The sequence below is a fragment of the Priapulus caudatus genome, unplaced genomic scaffold (genome assembly GCF_000485595.1).
Source record: "Priapulus caudatus unplaced genomic scaffold, Priapulus_caudatus-5.0.1 Scaffold1376, whole genome shotgun sequence".
Lineage (NCBI taxonomy): Eukaryota > Metazoa > Priapulida > Priapulimorpha > Priapulimorphida > Priapulidae > Priapulus > Priapulus caudatus.
The window spans coordinates 55688-69226 of record NW_014578437.1 but is presented as its reverse complement, the minus strand read 5'-3'; the positions used below and the strand labels follow the sequence as shown (position 1 = coordinate 69226).

Sequence of the window (13539 nt, the reverse complement as noted above, 5' to 3'; positions counted from 1 at the left end):
TTCTTGCTGTAGATATATTTACTGTTCGTGTTTTTATTTGTGTATTTACTAATGAATATATATTTATTTAATGAAGTCATTTTTAACCAGGAATACCATGTCAGTGATTAGCACTGTACTCCATATTTGTGTAAAACGAATTTTTTTTAAAGAAATGAGGCTGCAATTCGATGGATTTTGACTACAGATAGATCTGAAAGTACCTTATTCTATTTCAACTGAGAGATTCTTGCAAATACTGCAAAAATCATGCATGCAGACCAAAAAGGGGAACGGAAAATTTGATCAAAAATTTACATTATTTCATTGTTTATTATATATATATATATATTTACGTAAATAATATGGTATATAATATATATATATAATATATATTGTACATATATATATATATAATATATTTATTATATTCAAGACTCATAAGAGAGAACGAGTATAGACACAGTTTTAACAGCGTTTTTGCAAAGTTTTCAAGCTTGTAAATGTTCTATTCAATAAGTGAGATAAGATAGATTCAACTTGTACTATGTTTTCGTCTATAGATTCTGCCTTAATTATATGACAACCACCAACTTACCTGAAAATCGTATGTTTCTTAACAAAAAAAGTTCTTTAAATACGACACGGTTTCACACAGTTTCCCAAAATGTTCGCAAGTGATGCCTTACTTACTTTTCATTGAAAAAAAGACAATAATTTTTATTTTTTATATAACACTATAGAAAAATCGTGAAGACGTAGAAACAGCACGGTAGAAAAGTTGAACAGCTGATTACACGAGTTTGTGTACAAAATATATTCATGTTGGAACACAGCACGCAACGTTTGTTTTAATTTTTAAATTGTTTAAGTGTAAAATATCTATCTCTCCCCTCTCACGCTTTCCCCAATCCTACTAGTCGATCGCTCGACCTCGCACTCTCTGTCTCTCTTTCTCTCTCCCCTCTCTCATCTTCTCTAATATGATCACCTTATACAAGTTCTCACAGCGTGTGTATACTGACCGTGATATATCTCGCGATAGAAGCCCCTCACGGCCTGACGAAAGTCCAAGTGATTCATTTATATATGCGCGCTTTATATGTTGAACAACTGGCTGCGCTACGAGATAATAAATGCTCGTTTTAGTCTATATCCAATAACAATAGCAGTTAAATAAAAGATATTTAGGTTAGAGTTATTTAATTAATTCTAAACCAAACTTGTTCGCGTCCGTGCTTCTCTCTCCCTTCTCTCTGCATTCCTCGCTCTCCTCGTTACATTCTTCTATCTCCTCTCTGCCTTCTCTCGCCTCGCTGCCTTCCTCTATCCGCTCTACCTTCCTCTCTCTTCTCTACCTTCCTCTGTCTTCTCTGCCTTCCTCTCTCTCCTCTGCCCTACCTTCTCCTCTCTGTGAAAACACCAGCAGATTTATACCGTGTGTGTACAGGCGTGCGCGCGTGCGTGGGTACGCGAGTGCGTGTACGTATGGAACCTACTGTAATATTATACAATTTTAATAACTAACTACAAAATACGTTTTATGGGTTAGCGTCAATGCTACTTACGGATGCAAGACAGTAGCATCTAACATAACATGTCAACATCATTTACAATTGCTACAGATTTATGACATTGAAACATTAGATCATTGAATTTTGGTGGGTCCCACTAAACAGCGAAATGTGCTACTAAACAGCGGATGTGCAGGAATGCACGCGGAATGTGCAAGAATGTGTGCGGATTGTGCAGGAAAGGAATGTGCGTGGAATGTGTGCGGATTGTGCAGGAAAGGAATGTGCGTGGAATGTGCAAGAATGTGGCGCAATGTGCATCTATAACTGCCGCAATGTATCAAAATGTGTAAAAATGTTATACTACACTCTAAAAACAGATTGGTTGTTTTACCAACCAATCTTGTTTGTCAAGCCAATATTGGTCAGATTAACCAATAAATTGGTTAGGAAGTGACTAATCGGTTGGATATTGGGTACCAATATATATTGGTTGTTAAAACAACCAGTAAAAATGGTCAGATGATTGTCGTCTCGGTGCACGTCAAAGCTGGTCTAAACCGCGTCGTTTTGAAGTTTTTGTTTAAAAGGGCCTTCTTAATTTAATTTTTCTAATCTCAGACCGTGACACCGGCATAGGGTGTTACCCACTAGTGCCAGTACTGAGTACAGTAGTGGTATATACCGTATAGAGGGCCTATAATCGATAACTTTCTTCTACAATTTCCACCATGTCTAGAACCTGTTGCTGATGGATGAGTTCGTTGTCAACAAACTGAGCGAGTGGGGTTTCCAACATCTTACTGAAAAGCTCTGTCTGTGGTAAGTGGGCATAGCTAAATTAACCAAATTTTGAAAGCTACTTATAGTTATAGTACTATACCCTCATTCTAACCAAGTTGGCCTACATGAGTTTTGCTCGATATCTGTACGTTGTTATAATCAAATATANAAAGAGGGGGAGAGAGAAAGGGAGAGAGAGAGAAAGAGAGAGGGAGAGGCAGAGGTAGGAAGGGAGGGAGAGAGAGGGAGAGCGAGGGAGGGAGGGTGGAAAAGAGAGGGAGAGGCAGGGAGGGAGGGAGAGAGCGAGACTGAGTCAGAGATAGACAAACAGAACAGCAGGCACGTACGCATCCACGATGTGCACAGCCACAGACGTGGGTAACACGCGTATAGTTGGCTGCTTTTTCAGGTGAAATTCACAGAGATTATAGCTAAGACATATGTTTATATGTATCTAGAACTTTAGAAGTGTAACTCAATTCGTTCGCGAGATATTAGAGTTCGTACACTTTCCTACTGCCCATAGCCGTGCGTATATAAGCCTGTGAGCGATACCGCGTGCATATATTTGGTAATTAATTAAACTAATCGTGCTTCAATAAACTGGAAATTCACAGGGATTATAGCTAAGACATGTGTTTATAGGTATCTAGAATTTTAGTACACATTCCTACTGCCCATAGCTTAATAGCGTATGTCGGGGTGGTTAACAACTGTATACAATGCGCCAGTATGCTGAATAGGAGCAGTGGCCGTTGGGGGGTTCGAAATCGGCGGCCGCCATATTGACCCGTTGGCAAGTGTACTTGCGCCACAATGCATAATGAAATAGCTAGATAAATTCTGTATTAGATCAATATATTTCCCATGATAAACGAATCACATCTATAATGGCAATGCACATTAGCAGCTCAGAGTCGCAAAGAGATTTAAAACAGGAATGATTCCATGTAAACTTGCTTTAACAGCTCAGTCCATACTATGGCAAACACAGAACAACATGAATTTACATTATTAACACTAGAAGCAGAAGCTCACAGATGCAAGTATTATGAATTTAAGCACTTATTATTACGTAACCTCCCATTACGAGCTATGTCACAGCGAGCGTTCTCCGCGAAAAACTCAAATACTAACGGCTTCTCAGGACGGTTGGCATCCGAGACATCACAGCGCCACCTACTGGCCAGCATTCATACATTTCGTCGCAGCTTTGTGGATGTGCGATTCTAATTTATCTGACATAAAAAGCATAAACGTACGTTTGTAAATTCGTTCAAAAAAACCGAGCTAAATATAAATAAAAAAATACCAACACATATCATAGTGTTATATCATGTATGAGTGGGTCATGCAACATGGCTGTTCACATGAAGTGAAAACCGAAATCCATGAGTTTGATATGCTCAAAGCTGACCTTTCATGTAAGGTTAACAATTATCCACAGTTTAATCATGTTTAAGTTATACATGACATCACCAATGACTGTAGGTAAACAGTGTACCACCATTGCCCCAAAACCACGCAAAAGGTTCTTACTGATTGTTATCAGTTTTTTCACTTTAATACTTCTTATTCATATGGGATTTATTACGGTTTGTTACAAAACAGTCACATGAATTTATGCAGGAAGAAACTCTTAAATGTGACTTTTCGTAAAATACATGTGAAAAAACAGCATGTGATCGATATAAGTATCACTCAATCGCACAGATCAAGAATGGAGATAAATATGTGTCAACTTACAAATCTTGTGTTGGCCTTTGATGGGAAACTTGAACAGCAGCTCTTGCGGATTCCTGCACACGAACACGTAGGGTGACGTCGAATCTCCGTCTTTGTACTATAAACGGCATACCACGTCACAAAATTAGCACACCGCTGCCCATGCGACCGAGTACACATGACGCATTGCTTTAAAACACCTAATAATACCAGTACCAGACGATACGATATACGATACCATGATATACTACAGTACAGGATGGACACGTATAAGCATTTAGTGACAAGGTTTCTTCTAAGGTGTCTCTACCTGTACTCTGTACTGTTCCTGAGGCAGTACATCATCAATGTCCACACAACCCAACAGACAACTAGTCGGATAGTACTCTGGAAAGATGACGTTGCCTGCAAAATGATAAGATGTTCAGTTTGAAACGAGCGCACTTACTTGTGATCGACTAAGCAGGTCAAGAACCGTGAGAATGCACCAATTTTTCAGACACGTGTCGTTCGGGCTGCGCGTTATTTTATCTGAGACCTGATTCACATACAAATTTTGAATTCTTGAGCACAGCTAGCAAAATTAATCAGACTGTTCTCGAAAACTAAGAGACATCTCTTGGCTGCAGTGCAGACATCTCACAACCCTCTCCCTACCTCCTAACCAACCCAATCTGTTGGTTAGGGTAGGTATAGGCAGTGACATATGCTTGGATGAAAGGCAAGGTCTCAAGGTTAGATAAATAACGGTTAGTCTTGTGTTTTCAGAGGTTTCACCGGCTGCTTACCGTTTATATTCGCACTGCATTCCCTCTCAACTGACTTGATCTCATCGTGTGATGGTTCCTTCACTCCCGCAGCAATCCAGAGGCGTCCCCTGTGGGCACTGTACCATGTTCGTCCTTCATCTCTATCATCACGGAGAGATAGGAAATGATGTTAATAATTGGCTCAATGGCAAATTTAACCTTTCCTGAAAATTTCAACAGTATGTTAAGTCATCAGTGAACCCAAGATAATCTAGATAATTCCAAATTTAATGAAAGTGTCAATGACACTGTAGCTCACCTTGGGTGTGATAGAAGAGGGAGGGGGGATATATAAAGCAAGAGTATGTATGGGAGAACTCCCATTATATAACATATCTCCCATTATATACTCTTGATAATGATATATGCATAAGTTTTGATGCGAACGGACGACGGACGACACACCATGGCAATAGCTCATCTTGACGATGTCAAGGCGAGCTAAAAATTACATAATGGCAGAATTCATATTTCTATAAGCAAGTTATTATTATTGCTATATATAAGTATAGGTATAAAGTATATAAGTATAGTTACCTTGCATCAACTCAAGTAAGTATTCACCAATATTAGGAGTACATAAAAACCATTTTTTTCATTCTTGCTAATGACTTGTCATGCTATTGATAATAACATATGAAATCTGCACTTTTCTAAATTCTGTCTATAACATTGTGAATAAATGTTGTCTGATAATCAATCCAGGCCATCATTTTAACGTAATATAACTGCATATAACACGAGTGCCATCACCTCTTTATGCCCTTGATGAGGAGGGAGGCCCAAGGCTGATGCATGCTCATGCAACACCCCTTATCTGACATTTCCTGCAAAGCACCGTCTTGCAAGCGAAGCTCGGCACGCTTGCTGTCTGAGTGTCCCACCACATCACTCGCTGCAGATTTTAATCCGGTTGGAATGAACTAAATAAAATATCAAATTGTCAATAATCAGCTGAATATATATTATAGGAAGGCAACGAAATATTAGATAATAATAAGTGAGTTAGTGTGGTGTTGTTATCACTAGATACTGATATGCACTGCACTCTCTCACAATATGCTGACACAATAGACATACATGCAAGCACTGCTCTCTTGTTTCGACTATGCCACTGCCCCTCCCTCTCCCCCTCATTGTCTGTCTGCCTGCCTGCCTGCCTACCTGCCCCCTGCCTGCCTGCCTGCCTACCTGCCCCCTGCCTGCCTGCCTGTCTGCCTGCCGGCATGCCTACCTGCCCTCTGCCTGCCTGCTTGTATCTTCTCTCCCCCATACCCGTCCCCTCTCTATCTTTACGTCCATCTCTCCTCACGCACACAACAGGCAGAAGACACACAGACATACACCTTCACACACAGATAACAAGTGAGCATGCGCACATGGATGGATGCACTCGCAGACAGCATCCGTACATTCGACATTCACCTCACCTTTGGTGGATTGTCCACCAGGGGGTGCAGCATATCAGAATTCGAGGCAGGGAAGCCCAGCGAGCGACTGGCGTCCGAGGGGTCAACCCGACCATGTGACACCCGATCTGCCCAATCCTGCACCTCCTCTGTCGCAGATAGATCATAGCGGTCTTCCTCCTTTATTCTACGACCTGTAAGTAATGAAATCTGGTCAGCGCAGAGCTCAGAGGAAAGGGCAACCCATCCATGCACACATGTTCACATGAATGCATACACGCACATACATATGCAGACATTTCTTACTGGATAATGAATGTCCGTCAGACTTCATATCAATTACAAATCTAATCCCTAGTCAACGCAAGACCAATTGGACCAGAATGAAATAAGTCATTTATTTGCTATCACTATCAAATTACCATCTACTCAACATGAGGTGGCCCTATGGATTCAACCTTATTTCACTGAACCTAGTCAGGTTACATGATTTTGCCTGAACAAAACTCAGTGCCCAGGTTAGTGCATCAGTAAGAATAAATGACCGCTGGGGCACTGACACGGTCGCCATCATGGCATATAGCCACCCTTCCCTGCACCGACAATAACTACGGATGAACCGGAGCGAAGCAAACATTCTAGGTACCAGCAACGATTTACACGCGACAGCAGCAGCACTCACCGGCAATGTCCAACGTGATCTTCATCCCTCTCCTCGACGGATTCTTCTTCTCTCGTAGCTCAGCTTCCTTTTTTCGCAAGGTCTCGCGTTCTTTGCTGCTGAGCCAGCGATTGCCGTCCACGGCAAAGTAGTCACTCTGATCGTCGATCACTTTCGTTCGACTGACGCTGATAGAACAAAGTTTGAATGTAAGCAAGACTCTTGCAAGAAGCAACGATGACCAGCTTGATGCACAATAAAATTAGCTTTAGTTTAGCTTAAATTAACTTTAAATTAAACTACCTTATCTCTCAATTAGTTTAACTTTGTTACGTACAAGTGGAAAGGTAGAACTGACTGCACTAGAATTATGATTTTATGGCAACATGCTCGTGGAAAGTTTAATACCACATAAAAGTAAAAGGCAATGAATGTTTAATGGCAAGGAAATCTATAATCTGTGTTTTTCAGTGTATTCCAGTGGCACACAGTCAGTTAATTTTAACTTTCATTGTGTCCAAACAATCCCATTTCCTACGACAACATTGCAACAATTGCACAACATTCATTTATAGACAGGAAACTAACATATATGGTGCAAACATGTCACTACACGCATGACCAATCCAATCACATTTAAACACTCACAGTAAACCGTCTGAATAAAGCTACAAATAGCTGTATGATTAATACAGGTGGCAGATAGTTCTGCATATGCTTTCTATTCCTACCATGTCTTGTCAAATTCCAATAGCCTGTCTTTATGTGCCAGTGCCTTACTCAGGTGCTCATCACTGGGTCTGTTCTCATCCTGTACTGCTGTGTTCATCATCAGCTTCTTCCTCAACTTTTCACTTTTCTTTGAATTTCGATTGATAACGTCTTGTTCCTCGCGGGTACACACCTGATAACACGAGAACTCTGTGATCAATGATAGTTACTAGTGCTCTCTACACATGCAGTGTAAGTACTGTTTTCCACTACTGCTTAGCTTGACATCTTTATTATCTCATATGTCGAAAGCGAAATAGAAACAATACTTTTGTGTTGCAGCACTTCCTGTTGTAATCATAAATTTAATAATAAATGCAAACCTATTATTTATTTGTACCAATCGCTCACACCTCACAATATTGCTGCTAAACATTTCGCATCGTAATGTGAATAACACGGGGCATTAACGATTAACTTTCTCAACCCTCCGAAAATTCATCGGTGGAATACTTCACATAACGAGCAATATTGGACATATATGATTATTTCATGCATAATAAGTGACTGTCTATATTACAGTTACTACTTCATCACAACTAGCATATACATATCTATACTACATATATATATACTACATATATTGGGAAATAAGTAGATACGTTCATGCTACAATATTTTTACCAGCGTCTGGCAGAACAGGCATGGCCCGGAGCCTTCCTGCTCACACACGATGCGGCCACAGCTCATGCAGTTGCTGATCAGTCTGTGCTTGGCAGCCTGGCAGTCGCACCGGTGTCTTCCTGGCAGCTGTACAACACTAGCCGATTCACCCTCACTGCTATACAGTGACACAAACTTGCTCTTTTTCTTGGGTTCGTCCAGTGGAGATGCGCGCTGAACATGACTATCCTGTGATTGAAACAACAGACAGAATCAGAGATGAAACTGGAGTGAGACCTTTAAAGACGCACCTTCAGTTATTTAAACGTTTTCTATCTGATACATTCAGACCAATAACTCGATTACATCATAGTACATACAGCGATATAGAAGTATCAGTTTTAGATGCAGTTAACATATAATCAGGAGTGAATAACAATAGATTTTGATATAAATTAATCCTCTTTTTCGCTTTTTCTCCTGATATAATATTATGTCTGCTGTTCAGTTTTTATCAACGATTTAAATCAAAACTCAAGCAACAAAAACAAGAAGCAACAATATATGTTATGTTCATATTTAAGGTTTTGAACTTATTATAAATGGTGTTTTTTTTTCAGTTCACACACTTCTTCATCATGTGTTTTCAATTTAACATTTAATTATTTTAAAGATAAAGCATCAAAGAAAAAATTGATAGAAATGAACTTTTACCTCTGCTATAGCTTTATCTTGTTTTTTCCTGTTTCTTTTATCTTGCTGCTTTCCTTGTATGTAATCATCATCAACTACAGATTTTTTGTAAAGCTGTATACAACAATAACAAGATAGACTGCATTTAAACACTACCTGGTATCTGTTACCGATCATTTCAGTGTTTGTGTCACAACTCAAGTTAACCACATTGATCGTGAATTAAAACATTATTCTGAGATTTATAAGACAAACGAGACCTCTAACGAAAGTGATGTTAGGTTCCTATCCAACTACTGATCGGTCGAAATAAATTGACAAAACACAAGTTGATATAATCTGTATACTCATCATCGTGAATCACCTGTAGATCTGTTGGAAGGCTGTCAGCAGTATCACGTGACCTCTGTCTAAGCAGCAACTCAGTTACGAATGTCTGAGTGTCAGCTTCTGTGTGTTCACCTTGCTGTGAATTGCCCAGTATTTCCAGAACAAAATCTCTAAGATCTTGCTCATTTTCTATTGACAGTATGTAACTGCAAATACAATTGCCTCACATAAGAGCAAATTGATGCGTAATTTTAGTAAATTTTTGTAAATTATCTATAATCTCTGTGCAGACGAAGTTTGAAAATTGTACGTCATGGTAATTATGTAGGATAAAGGCGGATAATGTATTGCAAGTGGTGTAGGTAAGATGTTAATAAAGTAAGGTATGTAGACGTTTGTTTGAATTTCAGTCATGGTACATGGTGAGGAACAGTGTAAAATTTGTCACACAAAAATTAGCCACTTTTGTCAATGGAAGGCTATTGGGCCCTACAGTAGCGATAGCGTCCGATTACACGAATTTCTAGACGACAATTTATTAGTCTATGGGTTAGGGGTATGATGATTATGACAAATTATTGTATAATGATACACACTAAAACAGTCAACCTACTATCCCTAAAACAACAGGGGGACCTGAACCGGCGTGAAGAGAGTTAAAAGATCCAAGAATGTCGAACGCTTTGGCAAGATAAATAAAGACGGCAACGCTACATGCCCAACTAAGCCGCGAGACTAACACAAGTATGAAGTAACGTCAACACACGTGACGATGCGCGGATTGGAGACTGACGACAGACTGACGACTGACGTCTATTGTCACTGTTTCAGTGTCAGGGCCCAAGGATATAAGAGTTGTCAACATTTGCACATGTCACACATTAGCGAAAATCCATTGTGGACAGCTCTTACAGTCTTATATCATTGAACCAGTGTCAGTGTCGACGGAAACGTCGTGGGGTACCCCCGCACATCGGGACGTAAAAGAACCACTGAAGGCGCAAAAAAAACTCTGGCTGTGACCACCCTCAGTGCCATTCGGCTAAAGGCTAACTACCTGGCTTTACCCAAGTTAGGTCACACCCCATGGCTAGCTATAGCGTTCCCTATAGCTATCCCTGCGTTATTATCCACGTAACCGTGGGCTACGCAGAAAACTATCCAGATCCAGTGTCAGTCACAATGACACAGAGTCAGTGACAGTGTTGGCTCTATTAATATAGCCCGCGTACAGTTGCCGCAAGGCTATATAACATTCTATTACGAATGCTAGGGACCAACTTATTCACGGTTACTCGCAGCTATAAAACGTCTGTGGTAGGCAATTAATGCCTCTTATCCGATGTTAATATGTCTCAAGTTATACGAGTCCTAGCTCTAGTACTATAGCCCGCTTACAGTTCCCGCAGGGCTATAGAACATTCTATTCCAAAAGCTAGGGACCAACCCGCTGACTGGCGCTGCTGCAGCGCCACCAAAAATGGCCGTTTGAAGTTCGTAAATCGAATGTTCGTTCACAAGAAATACCGCAAGCAGACCATTTCAACGATGGTTGATGGTTAAATTTTAGTAGCTGATATAACTTGAGAATTATTCATTGGCAGTAGCTACGGGTACGGTAGCCGTATCTTAATTTCTCGAGGCTACGGGTAGAGAAATCGTGAAAGGACTTCGGTGACTGATCAAATTTGGCCGGTCAAAGGGGTCAGAAGATGCTGGTCAAAACGGAGGGCGAATATTTCCCCCTTAACTTGGAAGTATAGGAGGTAAATACGCGAATGGCGGCCACAAATTGTTAACGGCCTCAACCATATTGTCTTCTTATATATTCCCGGTGGGGTATTTAGTGTTGATGGGCAGGCAAACCATCACCAGTGCGGAAATGGAAGGTCAAAGGGCCTCATGGGGAAATGTCAGATATCAGACATTTTCTGATGGGACCATGGCTAATGGACAGGAGCTGAAAAATTTTTTTCAGCCGCTGGACCTACCATTTTTTATTCACTTTATTGAAAGGACCATGAATGTTGCTGTTCCACTGACGTGCGAGAGTAAGTGTCTGATAAACCTTGTGGACCTCAAGAGAGGTGTTAAACATGGATTCCTGAACTGCCTCAATCGATGCAGTGTTTCTCATATTCATGGCACAACCATAATCCAAAAGCAATAAGCCTTGAGGTAGCACGAACGGGTACAGCACAGGCGTCACGGCTCAAAGGGCGTGTGGATCGCTAATCCCATTAGATTTTTTAATATTTACCTGCTTTTTCTGTATTTTTCTATCTTTATCCATTTAACATTTTTTGTCATTAATGCAAATATTGGACACGATTATTAACAACAATTTAATTAACTGGCAATAATTTTTACAACAATTAATTAATAAAAAAAAAAATAGGGTTAGGGTTAGGGTCACAATGCCACATAATAAAACAGCAGTTTCATGCACGCGATTGTATCAACCAATGGATTTGGAGGTATGCAGAATGCAGAAGGTTGCCTCGAATTTCGATGTGTACGCACACTGCCGTTTATCTGCATATCTGCGGCCTAACAAAGGTGTCACTACGCACGACTGAAATGTTCACGTTTATAACCGTAGTGCAACTGAGGGACCATCAGATGGAGACCGATAAGACGCTCTGCCCGCTCTGTTGAGTGTTGTCGTGACAATATTTTCACTTTCGTGTATGTGTTTGTATCTCATGCCAGAAGTATTGTTAGGCTTTTCTGACAGGTTGCCGGGCACTGTGACAGACCTTACATGTCTTTAAATCTCTCGCTTTGCGATCGGATATCACAGGATATCCTGCCTTTGGACAACGACGAATTCGACCTATTACGGTCTCAGCTAGTGTAATTGTGTTTATTAATGAGGTGAGATTAGTACTTTGTGGGTTTGTTTCTCCAGAATCAGAGGTTGTCCAATAGGCAGAGAGAGATGCAGATCCACGGACTATAATCCATTGCTGCTGGTAATCTGGCCCTGGCTCCAAAGCTGACCGGCCTTGTCGGCAGTGTACCAGGGTACGTGCTGCTACTTACTAAACGCATGCTGTTTTTCCTACTACATCGTATGCTTATAGTGTACGCTAGTTACGGTCTGCCAAACATGTTAAGTCCTAGCGGGTACAGGTAAACGGTTACTGTAGTCACTACCAGGTGTTTGAAGGCTCCCAGCGCTCAGAGTAGAACCGAGCTTAACGTGCATTTGGAAATATAAGATGTTCGCACTACTTGACCCTGTTGCGAGAATGAGAGTAGGCTGAAGAGATAATGACGTGGGTAGATTGCCACGAGTGTTACGGTAACGTGTAACAACTTCAACTTCTTTGCAAGAAGTGGCTGAGAAAGCGAGGCAAGAGACACAGAGAGCGGAGAGCGGTGCTGTGTCCGCTGAGAGGCATAGAGCGAGAAAGAGAGAGCAGAGAAGAGAGAGAGGAGAGAGAATGGGGGACATAGTCGGAGGGTATGAATTGTGTGCACGCTCGTGTCGCGATAACCTTAACCTTCTCATCGCTTGCTACAGGTGATGGAGACCTCAACGAGAACGGAGAACTGAATGTGATCGACCCCGACAGAACCTGGTCTACTCCCATACAGGCGCGCGATCGCTGCCCTGGTCCGGACGTTCGAGCCTCCTACGTTGAGACAAGGTGTTGCTGTTCAAGCGCAAGGAAGAGGAAGAAGACAAACACGCCCGACAGAAATTGATATAAGGGACGTCTCCGAGCGCAAGATGTGGACACGATGTTGCTACAGTCACAGTCGTGAGGAACGCGGTGCGCGCCGTTCGCGCGGCCAACGAAACTGTAGCTATGTACAATATACGCATGCTTCTGGCAACGAGAGCGAAAGGCCGTTTGTTTTGAAATAGTAGGTATGAGGTCAATCTCTTTTTGGAAGAAAATCATGTGAACGTAACTGTGCTGCTTCTTGAAGGCATATATGTATGTGTGTATGTTATGCTATATATATGATATATATAAATAATACATATATTCACTGCTGTCTATGTGTATATATATATATATATGTGCGGGTGTATGCATAAATAGTTTTGAAAGTAGGTTATGGTATAATGATTATGGAAGGTCTGTTAGCTGTGCAGATTTTTGCAGGTATCAAGGTGAAAGCCTATTAAAAACAATGTGTGGACGCAAGGGCTGATCATGCAGCACGACACAGGGATTCACAACAGCATCCTGTCGCTGTTCATGGCTGTCGCAATAGAATTTCTATAGGCTTGTTCATACCGAACT

The 13539-nt window shown here is 41.0% G+C and overlaps 1 protein-coding gene across 1 annotated transcript; it reads right to left on the bottom strand.

The window, feature by feature from the left end:
* Positions 1-2896: 2896 nt before the first annotated feature.
* LOC106816433 (activating signal cointegrator 1-like) lies at positions 2897-12488 on the bottom strand. The gene is made up of 12 exons (XM_014821052.1): positions 12425-12488; positions 9312-9499; positions 8969-9061; positions 8276-8503; positions 7612-7784; positions 6902-7068; positions 6241-6413; positions 5564-5733; positions 4790-4911; positions 4312-4406; positions 4023-4119; positions 2897-3514 (listed from the first exon to the last, which is right to left on the bottom strand). The coding sequence occupies exons 1-12, from the start codon at positions 12486-12488 to the stop codon at positions 3456-3458; spliced, it is 1629 nt and encodes a 542-aa protein (XP_014676538.1). The 3' UTR covers positions 2897-3455.
* Positions 12489-13539: the final 1051 nt, after the last annotated feature.